This window comes from Antedon mediterranea, chromosome 1 (genome assembly GCF_964355755.1).
Source record: "Antedon mediterranea chromosome 1, ecAntMedi1.1, whole genome shotgun sequence".
Lineage (NCBI taxonomy): Eukaryota > Metazoa > Echinodermata > Crinoidea > Comatulida > Antedonidae > Antedon > Antedon mediterranea.
Genome location: NC_092670.1, coordinates 393,754 through 413,888, shown reverse-complemented (window position 1 = coordinate 413,888; position 20,135 = coordinate 393,754). Strand labels below are relative to the sequence as shown.

Here is a 20,135-nt window from a genome sequence, read left to right as displayed (position 1 = left end):
TCAAATTCAAAGTGAAGATCTGTTTATATTAGACATGCAGTTATGATTAAATCATGGAGTTATGATTAAACCTTGATGATAGGTGTGGTTCTTAATCTTGTTTAAAATGCTACTGGTGCCCCCGCTACTTGACGTTTGCGTTTTTTGGTATGATCGGAAATCCAACCATGAACTACTTGATCAACATCAATACGATGTCTATGTAAAGCTTGGTTCCCACTAGAACGTAATGCAAGGACGTAAACGCAACGCAAGCGTTTTAACCAATGACAAGCAAAGTTATAGACAGTTAGCAATCACAAGCGAATAAGCTAAAGCCATCGCTTGTAATTGGTCAATTCACTTGCGTTGCGTTACATCCTTGCGTTGCGTCGCTAGTGGGAACCACGCTTAAACTGTACTCTCTAAATCAGCTAATTGTGGCTTGGTTCCCAAACGTAAAGACGCAAGCTGCAACGCAAGTGAATTGACCAAATGAAAGCTACGTTGTTTATTGCGACTTCCTTGTTGCGTTACATCCTAGCATAGTCAATAGAAATTTTCTATTGATTATGATCCTAGTGAGAGCCAAGCTGAAACAACGCTGCGTCCTCACATTTACATATTAAAAAAGATTATCTTGGTTTGTTTCCTAATGATGTTACGACATGATTTGTTAATATATAAGGATTAGGACCTCAGCTCCATCATGCAGTTGGGGCTGAGCTGAGAAATTGAAAAATAGAGTTGCAGGTCCCTGCAGGTTTAGTTAAAAGCAACTACAGTAATTGCACGTATACATGATATATGAAACGAAATTATAAGTCTACAAGATCAGCCCACCATGGTTGGGTGGAGCTAATAATTTTGAAAAATAGAGCTGCTAGGTTCCCAGAAAATGGACTTTGAAATATGGAAATATATATGTATACTGTATAGCATATTATTTCTAGACCAAAAAGCACATGTATTTGAACAATATCTCGGCGTAAGAATACAATACCGGCCACGGCCTTATAAAGTGTGCATGTTAGATGATTGCGATTGTTTGGATCATAGAATTGATCCGATGGAATGATAGAAGCAAGTTATAAGTTAATTATTACTCTTTATTTTTTATAAAAATTGCTGTAGGCCTACGTGAATACGTAAATGTGGCATGTGTCATTTATTTGTTTTTATTTATTTTACAAAGCATACCCCCCGCCCCCTCTAAATGATATCAGGGCTTCCAAATTGATTGGCCAATAAAGAAATAATGAATGATAATTCAAAGACTAAAAGTATTGTACAGTAACACAATATAATAATAATTCAAGGTACTGTATATTTATTCATAAACACATCATGCAATATCTTTCTGTTGAATTCAACAAACATATACTGTATAAATATGCAACAAATATAACATTTGAACGACCGCAATTCAAACAAATTATTTTTAAACAGAAAATAAAAAACATGAAAAGAAGACAAATTACAAAAAAGTTCTCTAAAGCGATGTCTACACTTTTTAGTCTCATAAAGTTTGATAGTGTAGACAGAGCTTAAGAGAAAGTGGTTGAGCAGTTTGATAGTGTAGACAGAGCTTAAGAGAAAGTGGTTGAGCAGTTTGATAGTGTAGACAGAGCTTAAGAGAAAGTGGTTGAGCAGTTTGATAGTGTAGACAGAGCTTAAGAGAAAGTGGTTGAGCAGTTTGATAGTGTAGACAGAGCTTAAGAGAAAGTGGTTGAGCAGTTTGATAGTGTAGACAGAGCTTAAGAGAAAGTGGTTGAGCAGTTTGATAGTGTAGACAGAGCTTAAGAGAAAGTGGTTGAGCAGTTTGATAGTGTAGACAGAGCTTAAGAGAAAGTGGTTGAGCAGTTTGATAGTGTAGACAGAGCTTAAGAGAAAGTGGTTGAGCAGTTTGATAGTGTAGACAGAGCTTAAGAGAAAGTGGTTGAGCAGTTTGATAGTGTAGACAGAGCTTAAGAGAAAGTGGTTGAGCAGTTTGATAGTGTAGACAGAGCTTAAGAGAAAGTGGTTGAGCAGTTTGATAGTGTAGACAGAGCTTAAGAGAAAGTGGTTGAGCAGTTTGATAGTGTAGACAGAGCTTAAGAGAAAGTGGTTGAGCAGTTTGATAGTGTAGACAGAGCTTAAGAGAAAGTGGTTGAGCAGTTTGATAGTGTAGACAGAGCTTAAGAGAAAGTGGTTGAGCAGTTTGATAGTGTGGACAGAGCTTAAGAGAAAGTGGTTGAGCAGTTTGATAGTGTAGACAGAGCTTAAGAGAAAGTGGTTGAGCAGTTTGATAGTGTGGACAGAGCTTAAGAGAAAGTGGTTGAGCAGTTTGATAGTGTAGACAGAGCTTAAGAGAAAGTGGTTGAGCAGTTTGATAGTGTGGACAGAGCTTAAGAGAAAGTGGTTGAGCAGTTTGATAGTGTGGACAGAGCTTAAGAGAAAGTGGTTGAGCAGTTTGATAGTGTAGACAGAGCTTAAGAGAAAGTGGTTGAGCAGTTTGATAGTGTGGACAGAGCTTAAGAGAAAGTGGTTGAGCAGTTTGATAGTGTGGACAGAGCTTAAGAGAAAGTGGTTGAGCAGTTTGATAGTGTAGACAGAGCTTAAGAGAAAGTGGTTGAGCAGTTTGATAGTGTGGACAGAGCTTAAGAGAAAGTGGTTGAGCAGTTTGATAGTGTGGACAGAGCTTAAGAGAAAGTGGTTGAGCAGTTTGATAGTGTGGACAGAGCTTAAGAGAAAGTGGTTGAGCAGTTTGATAGTGTAGACAGAGCTTAAGAGAAAGTGGTTGAGCAGTTTGATAGTGTGGACAGAGCTTAAGAGAAAGTGGTTGAGCAGTTTGATAGTGTGGACAGAGCTTAAGAGAAAGTGGTTGAGCAGTTTGATAGTGTAGACAGAGCTTAAGAGAAAGTGGTTGAGCAGTTTGATAGTGTGGACAGAGCTTAAGAGAAAGTGGTTGAGCAGTTTGATAGTGTAGACAGAGCTTAAGAGAAAGTGGTTGAGCAGTTTGATAGTGTAGACAGAGCTTAAGAGAAAGTGGTTGAGCAGTTTGATAGTGTGGACAGAGCTTAAGAGAAAGTGGTTGAGCAGTTTGATAGTGTGGACAGAGCTTAAGAGAAAGTGGTTGAGCAGTTTGATAGTGTAGACAGAACTTAAGAGAAAGTATACTATAATATTCAATGATATTGAAAATATAAAACAATTAAAGAAAAACCATGATAACAAAACTTAAATATCAATGAACAGGCAAGACTAGACAACAATGATTATACCAATTAAACAATTCAAGTTAGTTTGTTCTCACATTGGTAACTCAAATGTTTTTTTAAGCACCAACTCAGTTTTAATTTCTTTCCACAATGTTCACATTCATATAGTGTTTCTTCTGTGTACATTCTTAAATGTTTTCTCCGACTATTTATGTTTAAATTTCACATTCCTGTGTGTATTCTCAAATGCGTTTTTATTTGCCCATTCTGTTTGAATTCCCACAAACAATATTTAAGATGTCTCTCTTGTGTGTACTCTCAAATGTCTTCTCCGGCCACTGTGATTTTTTAATTTCCTTCCTGTGTGCACTCTCATATGAGCTTTTACGTGCACATTCTGTTTGAATTTCTTCCCACAATGTTCACATTCATATGGTGTCTCTCCTATGTGCTTTCGCAAATGGCTTCTCAAATTCCATTTTTGTTTAAATTTCTTCCCACAATGTTCACATTCATATGGTGTCTCTCCTGTGTGTATTCTCATATGTCTTCTTAAATTTTCATTCTGGTTGAATTTCTTTCCACAATGTTCACATTCATATGGTGTCTCTCCTGTGTGTATTCTCATGTGTGTTTTCAAATTCACTTTATGTTTAAATTTCTTCCCACAATGTTCACATTCATATGGTGTCTCTCCTGTGTGTATTCTCAAATGTTTTTTAAAATTCCCATTCTGTTTGAATTTCTTCCCACAATGTTCACATTCATATGGTGTCTCTCCTGTGTGTATTCTCAAATGTTTTTTAAAATTCCCATTATGTTTGAATTTCTTTCCACAATGTTCACATTCATATGGTGTCTCTCCTGTGTGTATTCTCATGTGTGTTTTCAAATTCCCTTTATGTTTAAATTTCTTTCCACAATGTTCACATTCATATGGTGTCTCTCCTGTGTGTATTCTCATATGTTTTCTTAAATTTTCATTCTGTTTGAATTTCTTTCCACAATGTTCACATTCATATGGCGTCTCTCCTGTGTGTATTCTCATATGTCTTCTTAAATTTACATTCTGGTTGAATTTCTTTCCACAATGTTCACATTCATATGGTGTCTCTCCTGTGTGTATTCTCATGTGTTTTTTAAAATTCCCATTCTGTTTAAATTTCTTCCCACAATGTTCACATTCATATGGTGTCTCTCCTGTGTGTATTCGCAAATGGCTTCTCAAATTCCCTTTATGTTTGAATTTCTTCCCACAATGTTCACATTCATATGGTGTCTCTCCTGTGTGCATTCGCAAATGGCTTCTCAAATTTACTTTATGTTTAAATTTCTTTCCACAATGTTCACATTCATATGGTGTCTCTCCTGTGTGTATTCTCATATGTTTTCTTAAATTTTCATTCTGTTTGAATTTCTTCCCACAATGTTCACATTCATATGGTGTCTCTCCTGTGTGTATTCTCAAATGTTTTTTCAAACTCCCATTCTGTTTGAATTTCTTCCCACAATGTTCACATTCATATGGTGTCTCTCCTGTGTGTATTCGCAAATGGCTTCTCAAATTTACTTTATGTTTAAATTTCTTCCCACAATGTTCACATTCATATGGTGTCTCTCCTGTGTGTATTCTCAAATGTTTTTTCAAACTCCCATTCTGTTTGAATTTCTTCCCACAATGTTCACATTCATATGGTGTCTCTCCTGTGTGTATTCTCATATGTTTTCTTAAATTTTCATTCTGTTTGAATTTCTTCCCACAATGTTCACATTCATATGGTGTCTCTCCTATGTGCTTTCGCAAATGGCTTCTCAAATTCCATTTTTGTTTAAATTTCTTCCCACAATGTTCACATTCATATGGTGTCTCTCCTGTGTGTATTCTCATATGTCTTCTTAAATTTTCATTCTGGTTGAATTTCTTTCCACAATTTTCACATTCATATGGTGTCTCTCCTGTGTGTATTCTCATGTGTGTTTTCAAATTCACTTTATGTTTAAATTTCTTCCCACAATGTTCACATTCATATGGTGTCTCTCCTGTGTGTATTCTCAAATGTTTTTTAAAATTCCCATTCTGTTTGAATTTCTTCCCACAATGTTCACATTCATATGGTGTCTCTCCTGTGTGTATTCTCAAATGTTTTTTAAAATTCCCATTATGTTTGAATTTCTTTCCACAATGTTCACATTCATATGGTGTCTCTCCTGTGTGTATTCTCATGTGTGTTTTCAAATTCCCTTTATGTTTAAATTTCTTTCCACAATGTTCACATTCATATGGTGTCTCTCCTGTGTGTATTCTCATATGTTTTCTTAAATTTTCATTCTGTTTGAATTTCTTTCCACAATGTTCACATTCATATGGCGTCTCTCCTGTGTGTATTCTCATATGTCTTCTTAAATTTACATTCTGGTTGAATTTCTTTCCACAATGTTCACATTCATATGGTGTCTCTCCTGTGTGTATTCTCATTTGTTTTTTAAAATTCCCATTCTGTTTAAATTTCTTCCCACAATGTTCACATTCATATGGTGTCTCTCCTGTGTGTATTCGCAAATGGCTTCTCAAATTCCCTTTATGTTTGAATTTCTTCCCACAATGTTCACATTCATATGGTGTCTCTCCTGTGTGCATTCGCAAATGGCTTCTCAAATTTACTTTATGTTTAAATTTCTTTCCACAATGTTCACATTCATATGGTGTCTCTCCTGTGTGTATTCTCATATGTTTTCTTAAATTTTCATTCTGTTTGAATTTCTTCCCACAATGTTCACATTCATATGGTGTCTCTCCTGTGTGTATTCTCAAATGTTTTTTCAAACTCCCATTCTGTTTGAATTTCTTCCCACAATGTTCACATTCATATGGTGTCTCTCCTGTGTGTATTCGCAAATGGCTTCTCAAATTTACTTTATGTTTAAATTTCTTCCCACAATGTTCACATTCATATGGTGTCTCTCCTGTGTGTATTCTCAAATGTTTTTTCAAACTCCCATTCTGTTTGAATTTCTTCCCACAATGTTCACATTCATATGGTGTCTCTCCTGTGTGTATTCTCATATGTTTTCTTAAATTTTCATTCTGTTTGAATTTCTTCCCACAATGTTTACATTCATATGGTGTCTCTCCTGTGTGTATTCTCAAATGTTTTTTCAAACTCCCATTCTGTTTGAATTTCTTCCCACAATGTTCACATTCATATGGTGTCTCTCCTGTGTGTATTCTCATATGGCTTCTCAAATATGCAATCTGGTTGAATTTCTTCTCACAATGTTCACATTCATATGGTGTCTCTCCTGTGTGTATTCTCATATGTCTTCTTAAATTTTCATTCTGGTTGAATTTCTTTCCACAATGTTCACATTCATATGGTGTCTCTCCTGTGTGTATTCTCATATGTTTTCTTAAATTTTCATTCTGTTTGAATTTCTTCCCACAATGTTCACATTCATATGGTGTCTCTCCTGTGTGTATTCTCAAATGTTTTTTCAAACTCCCATTCTGTTTGAATTTCTTCCCACAATGTTCACATTCATATGGTGTCTCTCCTGTGTGTATTCTCATATGGCTTCTCAAATATGCAATCTGGTTGAATTTCTTCTCACAATGTTCACATTCATATGGTGTCTCTCCTGTGTGTATTCTCATATGTCTTCTTAAATTTTCATTCTGGTTGAATTTCTTTCCACAATGTTCACATTCATATGGTGTCTCTCCTGTGTGTATTCTCATGTGTTTTTTAAAATTCCCTTTATTTTTAAATTTCTTTCCACAATGTTCACATTCATATGGTGTCTCTCCTGTGTGTATTCGCAAATGGCTTCTCAAATTCCTTTTTTGTTTAAATTTCTTTCCACAATGTTCACATTCATATGGTCTCTCTCCTTTGTGTATTTTCAAATGTTTTTTCAGATCGTCATTATGTTTGAATTTCTTTCCACAATGTTCACATTCATATGGTGTCTCTCCTGTGTGTATTTTCAAATGATTTATCAAATCATCACTCTCTTTGAATTTCTTTCCACAATGTTCACATTCATATGGTGTCTCTCCTGTGTGTATTCTCATATGATTTATCAAATCATCACTCTCTTTTAATTTCTTCCCACAATGTTCACATTCATTCGGTGTCTCTTCTGTGTGTATTTTCAAATGTTTTTTCAGATTGTCATTATGTTTGAATTTCTTTCCACAATGTTCACATTCATATGGTGTTTCTCCTGTGTGTATTTTCAAATGATTTATCAAATCATCACTCTCTTTGAATTTCTTCCCACAATGTTCACATTCATTCGGTGTCTCTTCTGTGTGTATTTTCAAATGTTTTTTCAGATTGTCATTATGTTTTAATTTCTTTCCACAATGTTCACATTCATATGGTGTCTCTCCTGTGTGTATTTTCAAATGATTTATCAAATCATCACTCTCTTTGAATTTCTTCCCACAATGTTCACATTCATTCGGTGTCTCTTCTGTGTGTATTTTCAAATGTTTTTTCAGATTGTCATTATGTTTGAATTTCTTTCCACAATGTTCACATTCATATGGTGTTTCTCCTGTGTGTATTTTCAAATGATTTATCAAATCATCACTCTCTTTGAATTTCTTCCCACAATGTTCACATTCATTCGGTGTCTCTTCTGTGTGTATTTTCAAATGTTTTTTCATATCGTCATTATGTTTGAATTTCTTTCCACAATGTTCACATTCATATGGTGTCTCTCCTCTGTGTATTTTCAAATGATTTATCAAATTTTCACTCTGGTTGAATTTCTTTCCACAATGTTCACATTCATATGGTGTCTCTCCTCTGTGTATTTTCAAATGATTTATCAAATTTTCACTCTGGTTGAATTTCTTTCCACAATGTTCACATTCATATGGTGTCTCTCCTGTGTGTATTTTCAAATGATTTATCAAATTTTCACTCTGTTTGAAGTTCTTCCCACAATGTTCACATTCATATGGTGTCTCTCCTGTGTACTCTCCCAAATGTCTGCTCCATCCACTATTTAAATCTAGGCAAAGTCTCACAACCTTCACTTGACATCGAAGAAGTTTAAACTCCTGGTGTGTTTGAACGTTCAGCTTGAAATCATTGTCATCATTGAGTAGTTCATTCTTAGTCTGCATATGCATCCCCAAATGTATCTTCAAATCATTTAACACAAGTTTATCTCCACAATGTTCACATTTGTATAGATTCATTATTATGTAATGGCATTAAGTACTGTAAGTCTGACCTGTCCACCACTGGGTATTCGTACACTTTCCAGAAGTCACTGAAAAAAAGAAATAACCCACCAATCATAAATAAAATACACTGAAATTAAAATTCTGTACAAAAGTATGTAAATATAAATATCACTTGAAAATATAGTTTGAATTTACAGTAGGCCTAGGACAAATAACAACGTAAGTAGCATTTTGTCTGATTTTGACTTGATTTATTTCGGCATCAGTACATAAAAAATCACAGACATACAATTAAAAATAGCAAATATAAAAAACCAAGAATAAAACAAGGATGCCAAGGATAACTCATAAAAGTCCTCTACGGACTTGTTTCCAATGAGGTCCTTTGAAAGAACATCAAAAAGACATACAATGAAACATATAAAAATTACAAAAAAAACAGCAAAAGGGACTATCAAAAATAGAAGAAGCGCTTATTAAATAGTTTCTAGTGCTAGTGTACGTTCCTGTAGATACTTTTTAACTTTACTTTTAAAACAACAAACAGTTTGTGATTCCTTAATGTTAATTGGTAAGTTATTCCATTCCTTAATAGCATTGTAAAAAAAGGTCACATGTGCCATTGGCTTGATAGTTGGAATTCTAAAATTAAAATTGCATCCCCTAGTATTGTAATTATGACTTTCTGAAATTCTAATAAAACGATTGCATAAATAAGGTGGACAACAATGATTATATATTTTAAAAACATGACAGACTCTAAGAAATTTGACGCAATCTTGGACTTTTAACATACCAACGTCGTTTAGCTGAGATTGACCAATATGTGATCGGGGACCTAACTTTTTTATAAAACGAACCATTTTGTTTTGAGTCGTTTGTAATTTTGATTTTAAATTTTTATTTACCGTAGAAGACCATGAGCAAACCGAATAATCGAACATCGGTTGGATTAAAGCAAAACTAAGAATTTTGCGACAATGTGAATTAAGAAATGATGATTGGCGGTACAGAAATTTCAGTCTGCCGTTTGCTTTGTTTATAACAGAGCGGGCAATGACGCCACCTGATACATTTTGGTCAATCTCAATACCTAGATATTTGATAGACTTTGATCCATTTATAGTCGTTCCAAAGCAATCTATATTGAATTCGTTTACTTTGCTTAATCTACGTTTAGAACCAAACAAGATGCATTCGGTCTTACCCATATGAAGCAAAAGTTGATTGTCGATCAGCCAATTATTGCATGATACGAGATTGGTTTGGAGTTTAGATTGGATTGAGATTGGATCTTTATGGGAGTAAAAAATTGCACAATCGTCAGCGTACAAAACAACTTTACAATCACTTTCGATACTAGATGGTAGGTCGTTCACGTAAATAAGAAACAAGAGAGGATCGACCCAAAAGGCTACCCTGGGGGACTCCACATCCAATCTCAATAGAGTCCGATTTGGTGCCTTTAATATCGACAATCTGATTTCGCCCAGACAGGTACGCTTGAAATCAACCGATAGACCGGCATCCTAGATACTTAAGTTTTTTACACAAAATATCATGATTGACCGAGTCAAAGGCCTTTTGGACATCGAGTAAAACCATACCCGTAAATAAACCATTTGACATTTGTCCTGTTAAACTGGGGTGTCTCTTCATCCGCGAGAGGAAGATATTTCGATTAATCTAGAATATTTACACTGGTTGGTATTTTGCAGTGTAAATACAAGCAACCAGTGACACTTTCCGGGTTAATGAATTAGGTGTGAAATGTGAAATCTGGACACGACACAATTTCGGTTTAAAGTCCCATTCCAACAGTACGTTTTTTAGGGGTATTAGTCCAGTCAAAAATCACCCTCACCACAACGTACCCTAATAAAATTTCATCCGTAGGTTCTATGTATATACTGTAGGTAATAACATTTCTTGATGTTGCGTCTTGCAAAACTTGGGATTTTACGAGAAAATTAGACTTTTATACCCAATTTATAACCGCCTCATGTCGTATTATTGTGTACAGCGAATACGACGAAGCGTGACTGAAATTACGAGACGCCGTTAGCGCCCGTTGAAAAATGCATTAACAAAGCTAAAAACCTACAAAATTAATAGTTTATACAATAATTTAAATAATATAGTTTACAATAAATTGTATAATAAAATACATAACATATAAAGAAAACCCAAGTATAAACTAAAATATTTACAGATACAGTAATATGTGTTTAAAAATGTACAAATCAAAATGGCCTTTCATAAAATAAAGTGCGCCCTCACGCGTCATACTTTTATCGGACTTGTATGGATGGTATACAAGGCATTAATATACGAAACCCGATGCGGTTTGTAAGTTATTGCCTCTGCAAGAGGCAGAATATTATATTTTCACAAATATATTTCTAGTTTTTATCACGGAAAAAAAGGATTGTATATATTTAAACACATTACATTACAACCTCCAGTCTACCATCATGATGGATTAAGTGAAGCGCCGTATTGTATCTGCTAAAGCGTAATGATCTCCTAGTTATCTGGTTAGCCTAATTCTGGACATTCTTTTTTTCACAGCATTATTTGCGCGGATATCGCAATGCATTGTTTATTCGCGATTATAGTCAATGTTAACTTGGCCCCGTTTCTGCTGCCAAAAATATACCGTATATATACGGTATATTTTATATACGGTATATTTTTTGGCAGCAGAAATGGGTCTCATAAAAAATATACCGTATATATATGCGGTATATATACCGCATAAATATCCCCATCGTTTGTGGATATTATACGGTATATTCCAAAATATACCGTATATTTCGTACCCCGTTTCTGCTGCACTCAAAATATACCGTATATGTGACCCGGCCCATGACACGAGGTCAAAAACTAACAGAGCGTGATGCGTTTGTTTGGTTTTTCTGCTACATTGACACACACGTGTATAATAAGCAAGCAACAGATCAAAATATCACTGTGGACTGAAGAAATAACTATTTTTGCAATTCAATTGTGGGGAGAAGCGAAAGTTGGGGGGAGACTACATGGCAACAGAAGAGATACCGAGATTTACAAAAGTATCTCAAACAAAATAAAAGCAGAATTTGTGGTAGACTTAATAACGCCAAAGTTATCGGCAAACGCCGTCGTATTCTTTGCATAAATGTAGTCAATGCCCATTCTACATTTCTAGATTGTTTGTGCGATGTAAATTCGTTGCCACTTCTGATCATTAGATTTAAAATAGAAAGCAATGCTAAGACGTTTTGAGAAACCATCATTGTTTTGTTTTTGTCATGTAACCTCACTACACGAGACTCTAGGTCAATCCATACTTCCGTCTCACAAAATGCATTTTGGGTATATGAAAGCCAACTTTTTTTACAGCCCACCCACGAAGTATGTGCAGCGGAAACGGTGCACGAATTTCATATACGGTATATATACGGTATATTTATACGGTATATTTGGGATTGGCAGCAGAAACAGGGCCCTTGAGTAAGAATCATTTTTAAATGATAGTCCATTTCGCGTATACAATATAATAAGGATTTAAATTAATAAAGTCGTCTGAAATATTTTCTCATTGCCCGGTTAGCAACAAAGTTAATCCTTGTGATTGTTAGTTTTAAGTTTCTTTGAATTGAATATTGGCATCATGATCCATATCGTATGAGTATGATGTGTAAAACAATTTCGTGTTTTAGAAAATGTAATCCTGCCACCGAAGATTCTTTATGTTCGAAGACGTCTGACGGATAACTGTTTTATTCTTTTCATCTTCACTTTTGAGGAAAATAGCCTCTTTTAGGTTTAAAACGTCATTTCTAAGCATTTGAATAAGCCAACAAATTAAACTACTGTTTTCTCCCAAGCTTTTTAAATATTATTTAAATGCATTAAAATGCGTCGGACTCGGCGGATAACAATATTTGAAATAAATGCATATAAAACTTTTGTTCTGGACTTTACTTTTTTGTCCCAAGTGAGAACTTTCAGGCCGTGGAGGTGAACTGATTGTTTATGACATGCTTTTTTGTATAAAATGTCCAATAATAATTATCATTGTAGGACTACTCTCCACCAAAAAACTTTATATTAGAAAGTATTTAATACGTCACGTCTTTAACAAAGGAGAATTGGGTAATACAGTATGTAGTTTCTCGCGAATCTTACATCACACTCCAACATTCTCACTCTCTTTTATTTAGTGGAAAAACACTTTAACTTTAGAATGCTTTGAATTCTGGAAGACGACTTCGAACTTAAAGAATCGTCATGAATGACGTTTTATTGGCTCAAACTTCACACATCGGTACGATGTGTGAAGGCCAGACGGATTCAGAGAGGATCAAACCGGCTCCTCCTCCCCATTGGCAGTGGGGCATCGGTGGGTGGCGGCGGGTGAAAGGGGAAAATGTAAAATGTTGATTCAGACGAATGCCAACCAGCCCTTTGATACGCTCTTAATAATTGTTGGAAAGTGAAAAGTAGGTCTATTTGAGGTAGTATCTTTCGTATAGGCCTACGTGAAATGGATTATCCTTAAATAATTGGTTCTTACTCTAATTAAGATTATAATCGCGAATGATAGTTCAAAATATGCAATGCATTGTGATATCCACGCAAGTAAGCCTAATGCTGTGAAAAAAAAAGAATTTCCAAAATAAAACCAGCAGAACTAGTAGATCATTACGCTTCAGCAGATATATACAAATATACACTTAATCCATGTGTTTAAATATATACAATCCGTTTTTCCATGATAAAAAATATAAATAAATTTGTGAAAATAAAATATTCTGCCTCTTGCGTAAAAAAAGGCAATAACTAACAAACCGCATCGGGTTTCGTATATTAATGCCGTGTACAATATATATACCATCCATACAAGTCCGATAAAAGTATGACGCGTGAGGGCGCACTTTATTTTATGGAAGGCCATTTTGATTTGTACATTTTTAAACACATATTTGTAAATATTTTAGTTTATACTTGGGTTTTCTTTATAAGTTATGTATTTTATTATACAATTTATTGTAAACTATATTTAAATTATTGTATAAACTATTAATTTTGTAGGTTTTTAGCTTTGTTAATGCTTTTTTCAACGGGCGCTAACAGCGTCTCGTAATTTCAGTCACGCTTCGTCGCATTCGCTGTACACAATAATACGACATGAGTAGGGTACGTTCTTATACCATGGTGAGGGTGATTTTTGACTGGACTATATTGCTAAACCCCGCAAACCCCTAAAAAAACATAGCAAACCCCACCGAACCAACATAAAAGTGATTGAATCATGTAGTGTACGACTCACCGGGTATATCCATGTAAAAAAAAAATTAAATTTCTGTTAACTACTTATTTTTGGGGTAAAACATCATTTTTTGGTCAAAAATAATTGCTAAACCCCGCAAACCTCCACAAAAACATAGCAAACCCCACTGAACCAACATAAAAGTGATTGAACCATGTAATGTACGACCCACTTGGTATATCAATGTAAAAAAAAATATTAAATTTCTACTGCAGTGTTAACTAATTTTTTTGGGACTAAAACATCATTTTTTGGTCGGGGTCCCCCATACAGTAAATATAGTTAAATTTTTATTTCACAGTAAGCTCCAATTGTTCATAATAAGTATTTTATTAAAATTGTTTATTAATTTAATACTTTCAAAATTCATAATTGTTACTTCTGAGACATTTCTATTGGGGTTTTTCCTCACTTGTGTTTATTGAAATAATGGCTCCAAAATTGATATTTAATTTTTAATTCTTAATCCTGATTTTCAACTCCTAAGGATATTAAATTGCAATAGATTTAACCAAATGTTTTTTAAAACTTGTATTTTTTATTATAAAAACATTACTAGCAAAATTTATTGAATGTTAGATGGGACATTTTTTTTAATGGATGGGATTTTTTTTTTATGGATGGGATTTTTACGGAGTGTTTTTTAATAGCAAAATTATACAATTTTTTAACCTGGACAAAAGTATCCTGTCCGCGACGTTAGAAATTTCCTGTCCGTAACGACATATAAATCATATTTAAATTTGCAGTTAAATTTGTATAATTAACATTCAGTTATCTAAAACAACTATAATACACACAAATTTTAAAGTCTCTTTTAAATGAGGAGAAATAATACGTAAACCTTCTTAAAAATCATGTCTATTTGCCGTCCCATCCGCAACTCATGAAATTTTAAATGAGGAGAAATAATACGTAAACCTTCTTAAAAGTCATGTCTATTTGCCGTCCCATCCGCAACTCATGAAATTTTCATAATAACATTTTTTTGTAGTCTTTTTTCTTATTTTGACTTTCATAATTAACATTGGCCATATATGTATACATTTATTCTACTTTGAATCTTGTATTCTTTTTTATTTCTAAGATGTCTAGTTATATTCTCAAAAATGTACTGTCCGTAACAAAAAATACTGTGGAATGCCCCATTACTAGATTATAAAGTTTGATTAAATAATTGTTTAATTATTATTAAGGAAAGTATAAAGACATACGCAACACTGCAACCCTTTTACATCAACTGCTATAAATCAGGTATTCCTTACTAAAATAATTATAAACAAAACACTGTAACAGTATGCCATTCATTCAGGTTCAACAGGTGAAAAAGTAAACTGCTAGTCCTAACCTATTAATAGCTATCCAAAATAATGTATGTCCCTTATAATCTGATTGGCCATTACAGTGTGACACTGTACATGCTGTTCTGTATGTTACAAACTAAATCATTACATAAACCTACATGGTTAAATAATAATTGTATAACAAGAAAATTGTAATATTGGTTTTACTTACACTACAGTTAACAAATTACTCGAGTTTTGATAATGTACTACATACACACAGTATAAACAGAAAATACTATGGGTATGTTCAGACTCACGGAGTTACGGTGGAGTTATGTACGCGGCGTACATATTTTTGTGTGCGAACCATGCCGCGGATTAGCGTTAGGGAGCTGTTACTCCGCGCCAGTGGCGTTAATAGCGAGCTTTCGTTTTAGTACGGAAGTAGTTCAGTACGGTAATTTGAACCGAAATGTGATCTACGCATGCGCAGAAATTTGAGACTCGCCGTACCGCTAAATTTCAGAACGGTAGTGAGAAGAAATAGCGTCCTGTCTGAAACGAACATTCAGCTGTGTATTTTAATACGAAGGACACGATGGAAGCAGTATCGTCATAGGTAAAGCAGTTTAATCAGTCGTTATTTTAGCTTTATGTAATCAAACATAGACTAGGCTATAGCATATTAAATGAATGTTCATTAATGTAGTGCTCTAGATCAGTGATGCCAAATATAAAATACAAAAATTGGCTTAGAGATTCGGCCTAGGGCCTAGCCTAGCTAGCCTAGGCTAGTAGTAGTATAATAGAGGGCAAACCAGTGGCCTAATCGAACTAACTAGCCTAGGGCCTAGCTGCGATACACTAGCTGCTGGCATTTAGGCTATCCCTACACGGTCCTACAAATAAACACAACTTGCACAAATAGGAGGTCTAGATACGTAGGACCCCCTACTCAAAAGATGACAGAAAATGACAAGTTCAATAATATTGATAAAAACTAGCTAATCAAATTATCTTCAATTCAATCCTGCTTTGCTTAAAACAAAGGAGTTGTTTACTTTATTAGATTTATAACAACTCCCTGCCAATGTAGCTTAAAGTATTTATCTTATTGTCATACAATATAAGATATATGTAGATAAGCTTGTGTACATTTTATTGTTTTTATCTTGATTTTTTATTTATTTTTTTTTCAAAACAGGCAGAAGAAATTAACACAAAAAAGAGTACAAACCGGTTAGTTAGATCTTTTTTGGATAATTCAATAGTGCTCACTTTTTTACATTTATTTTAATATATTATTATTGTAAACTTTTTTTTTGTATGCATAAAACATATAATATTATATAATAGTATGCTTTTTTCATTTATTACTTCATTAGATTAAAAACTCCTACACTGAATTGATGAGAAAAATATTACATTAAAAAACACTATCATAAATTATGTGATTTTATTATTTATTTCAGCATGATCTGGGACAACCAAAAGGATCAGATCCTAATAGGAGAAGTAATCTTGGCTAGACCTTTTCAGTCTAAGAAGGGCACAACTGAGCGGGGAAAGGCATGGCAGGCTGTTGCTGATGCAATGAAGGCCCGTGAATACAAAGTTGACAGGCGGGCAGTGCGAGATCGCATATCTAATTTGATGGATAAGGTGAAAGGAAAAAATAACAAAGAAAAGGCAGCCAGTGGAATTGCAGTGGAGGAGACAGATGAGGAAAAGCAAATAAGGGAAAGTATTGAAGAATTCATCCAAGAAGAGGAGGATATAGAAATGTTACCAAAGGAAAGAGGAGATGAAGAGAAGAAAAAGGCTGATGGTGCAGAAATGAGAAAACGTGCATGTGAAACATTTGGAGAAACGCGGAAAAGGTAATGCCAAATTTATGTAAAATGTAGAGGCAGATTAAAGTGTTTTTTATCCCCCTCTTCCTTAGTTTAGTTCTTATTTTTGTAAATTTATTTTTAGGCTTGATGTTGAAAGTAACACACCAAAAAGAAGGAATAGTGGGAATGACACAATCGGTATCATTAAAAAAAAAATGGAGATAGATCAGCAACTTCGAAGGGAAGAGATGGAGAGAAAAAAAGAGGAAGAAGAACGAAGGAGGGCAGAAGAAAGAGGAAGGGAAAGACGATTTGAGGCCTTCCAACAGCAACAACTGCAACAACAACAACAAATGTAGCAGCAAATACTTCAACAACAGCAACTCTTGCAACATCAAAACCAGCAAACGCAAACACTGATGATGGCATTTCTTAAGTCCATGGAAAAGAAAAACTAGATTCTTGATATATTTTTTTATTGTGCTAATCTGTGCAATATACTTTCTACTATAGTTGTTTTTATATATATTTATGTGTTTATTAATGCATGCCTTTATTTATATATACTTATACCATTGTTTCTTTCAATCTATTAATTATTATCTTGAATGTTTTGAATACCATTGATGCCAAAGAATATGTAGTTTAAATCAAAGAAGTTTTGTTTCTATATGAATGAGCATTAACAAAATATAATTAATACATGCTTTTCAATATCAATAAATAGAAACATTTATTTACCTTACGACGTTTTAACATAATACCGGTAATTCAGCTATCACTTTAGTCACAATTACAATAATTTACATTTTAAAAATACACTAAATATTTGTTCTATTGCAGGTGTATCTTTAGTGTTGGTATGTTATATACAGTTAAGTGTTTAAGAGTTTTCCAGGATTTTTATTTAAACTGGAACCATTTTATTTCTTTAAATCTATTAAAGGTTCTCTTGTATTACAGTTAGATGTTTATGAATGTATGTATATGGTTACAATAAAAATATTTATATGAATAACTTCTTAAATTTAAATGGAAACAGTTATTTACTTTATAATTATACAATTTTTAATAAATTCAATATCACTTCTATCACAATTATTTACAATAATTTAGAAAAAAAATACATTCATTGAAAATATTCTTCCAGCGATGGCGGTTCAAGTTCAAAATAGGCAGATGTATTGTTCTTATACACACATGTATGTGCATTTGTAAGTATTCCAGAAACAATGTACATTTTGCCACATGCACTCAATTGCACTTTCTGAGACTTCTTATAGTCTGTAAATTTAAATATATTTACAATGTCAACAAATAGCCATTCAACGCTAATTCTGACTTTGGACATTGCCGCGTTGAAGGCCACTTGTTCTGGTGTTATCCGTACCGTCGGGAAAGGTGCTTGCAATTGTGGGCGCAATGGGTACGCAGGATCACCATACACGCACAATACATTTCCCTGTGGATCATGTGATCTGGCCTCAAGCTCTGTCAACAGACCCGATTCACGAAGGAGAAATGCATCATGTCTCCTCCCTTCCACAGGTCCATATAGGTGAGCTATGAGGCCATTGGGAGCTGTCACTGACTGGAATTTCATGGCATGGATTCTTTTGTGACCATTATACATAACTTGTTGATGCTGATTTGGTCGGCATATTGGCCTTACGGTTCCATCAACGAACCCCCAACAGTTCCTCAAAGCAGCACCCTTTGTGTGTGTTGCCTCAGCAAATTCCTGTAAATGTTGTGGGGATAACCATGGCTGATCTAAGGATGAGATCCGATGTCTATGGATGTCGAAGATGTAGTTGGTCATCCACTTAAACGCCAAGTAAAGCTGTGGTACTGAACGTCCATAGTCCTTGATAAGATCTCCATATCTACAAGGATATGCATACCTTTGGAGTGTGATGCACAAAGCCTCAAGTCCATCAATTTTCGACTTATTCTCCAGAATTACAGTTGGTGGCACCCCCAAAGCATGTTTCAGCCGGTAGATATCATTTTTCTGGAATCTAAGGGAAATAATAATACACAGTATATTTTAAATCTCATAATGGATAACATACATGATACTGGACATGTTATGGGCATCATATATTAATTAATCAACATTACTAAATAGTAGCTTCTGTAGATAGTATAGTAGCCTACTAGGGCTATACATAAAAGAAAGCAATACCTTCAAGGTATATGGAAGTATAATTGTTAGTAACCAATGTTAAATGTATTTAAGCTTTATAATGCCTTAACGTTATCTAGCCCTACCTAGTAGTAGATTATAAATTGATAAATAAAGTGCTACCCTGATTTAGCCTGATGGTCGGCTTACCTGAAATAGCTGTTGCATTCATCATCGTTGAATTTATCCAAGTTGAATTGATATTCATCACTTTTATACTGAAAATCAGGATTACTTGGGGAATTCATACTATACAACATAATGAATTCTTCCTCGTCCAGAACATCTGATATATAGGCAGCAACAAGAGCATCTCGTACCCTATGTAGGTTCGCCATGTTGTGAGATGCTGAAAGTCGAGTCAACTGATGATGGTACCTGATACATCGCGCACATGTTCCCGTCGCGCCCGTGAACAAAACGAAACAGAAACAGACATGACGGGAGCCTAGTAAATGAGTACGGTCACGGTTGGTTAAACCGGCCGTACTGCACGTTTACCGTACTAAAACGAAAGCTCGCTAATAACTCCAGCGGGAGAGGGTAGATTTCATAAGGCTAATCCATTGATGCATCAGTGATTTCAACCTCCGGTCAACGTCAGCCAATGAAAAGACACGACCGCAATTAGCAGCAGTCTATTCGCGAGGTTTTTTTAAATAGCAAAACAATATAGCTATTCCTCGAGCTAGCCTAGATCAACAGCAACATTCGAATTAAAATGAAACATGTTACATGGAAAAGTACAGAAGTGGCTGATTTGATTTCATTATGGGGCAGCCCTGAATTTATAGACAAGATAGAAATTAGGAATTGGAAAGCTAGCGCCGGCAACAAGATGGCTGTTTTTAAAGAAATTGCATCTAAACTGCAAAATTCTTCCTGACGAAGTTGGCGTCGGCGACATGATTTCACAAAATTAATTAAAATCATACAATAATGGCAAAGTCATTGTCCGTGTAATAATTATGTTCGAAATTACTATCTTCTGTAAGGATTTGCAAAAAAATTGGCAAAAAAACCATTACATTTGAAGGTAACATTGTATTATATTGCTAGGCCTAGCTAGTGTTGTAAACTTTCGCGCGTGTCACTCTCAGCTCTGTTGTTGTTATTGTGTGTACAGTATG

General features: G+C 34.6%; 3 protein-coding genes across 4 annotated transcripts; 1 reads left to right on the top strand and 2 right to left on the bottom strand.

Moving 5' to 3' along the window:
• Nucleotides 1-3,191: 3,191 nt before the first annotated feature.
• Nucleotides 3,192-6,954, bottom strand: LOC140045311 (uncharacterized). Its single transcript, XM_072090163.1, has one exon. The coding sequence runs from the start codon at nucleotides 6,913-6,915 to the stop codon at nucleotides 3,472-3,474; it is 3,444 nt and encodes a 1,147-aa protein (XP_071946264.1). The 5' UTR covers nucleotides 6,916-6,954; the 3' UTR covers nucleotides 3,192-3,471.
• Nucleotides 6,955-15,412: 8,458 nt separating this feature from the next.
• On the top strand, nucleotides 15,413-17,264 carry LOC140045303 (uncharacterized). Its single transcript, XM_072090151.1, has 3 exons — nucleotides 15,413-15,601; nucleotides 16,455-16,862; nucleotides 16,960-17,264. The coding sequence occupies exons 1-3, from the start codon at nucleotides 15,468-15,470 to the stop codon at nucleotides 17,174-17,176; spliced, it is 759 nt and encodes a 252-aa protein (XP_071946252.1). The 5' UTR covers nucleotides 15,413-15,467; the 3' UTR covers nucleotides 17,177-17,264.
• Nucleotides 17,265-17,474: 210 nt separating this feature from the next.
• On the bottom strand, nucleotides 17,475-19,526 carry LOC140045285 (uncharacterized). 2 transcript variants are annotated; one of them, XM_072090134.1, is made up of 2 exons: nucleotides 19,156-19,526; nucleotides 17,475-18,838 (listed from the first exon to the last, which is right to left on the bottom strand). In XM_072090134.1, the coding sequence occupies exons 1-2, from the start codon at nucleotides 19,341-19,343 to the stop codon at nucleotides 17,947-17,949; spliced, it is 1,080 nt and encodes a 359-aa protein (XP_071946235.1). In that variant the 5' UTR covers nucleotides 19,344-19,526; the 3' UTR covers nucleotides 17,475-17,946. The 2 variants fall into 2 exon arrangements, with proteins under 2 accessions (XP_071946235.1, XP_071946241.1); XM_072090140.1 differs by having other exon boundaries at nucleotides 17,475-18,831; nucleotides 19,156-19,296.
• Between the last annotated feature and the right edge of the window lie 609 nt (nucleotides 19,527-20,135).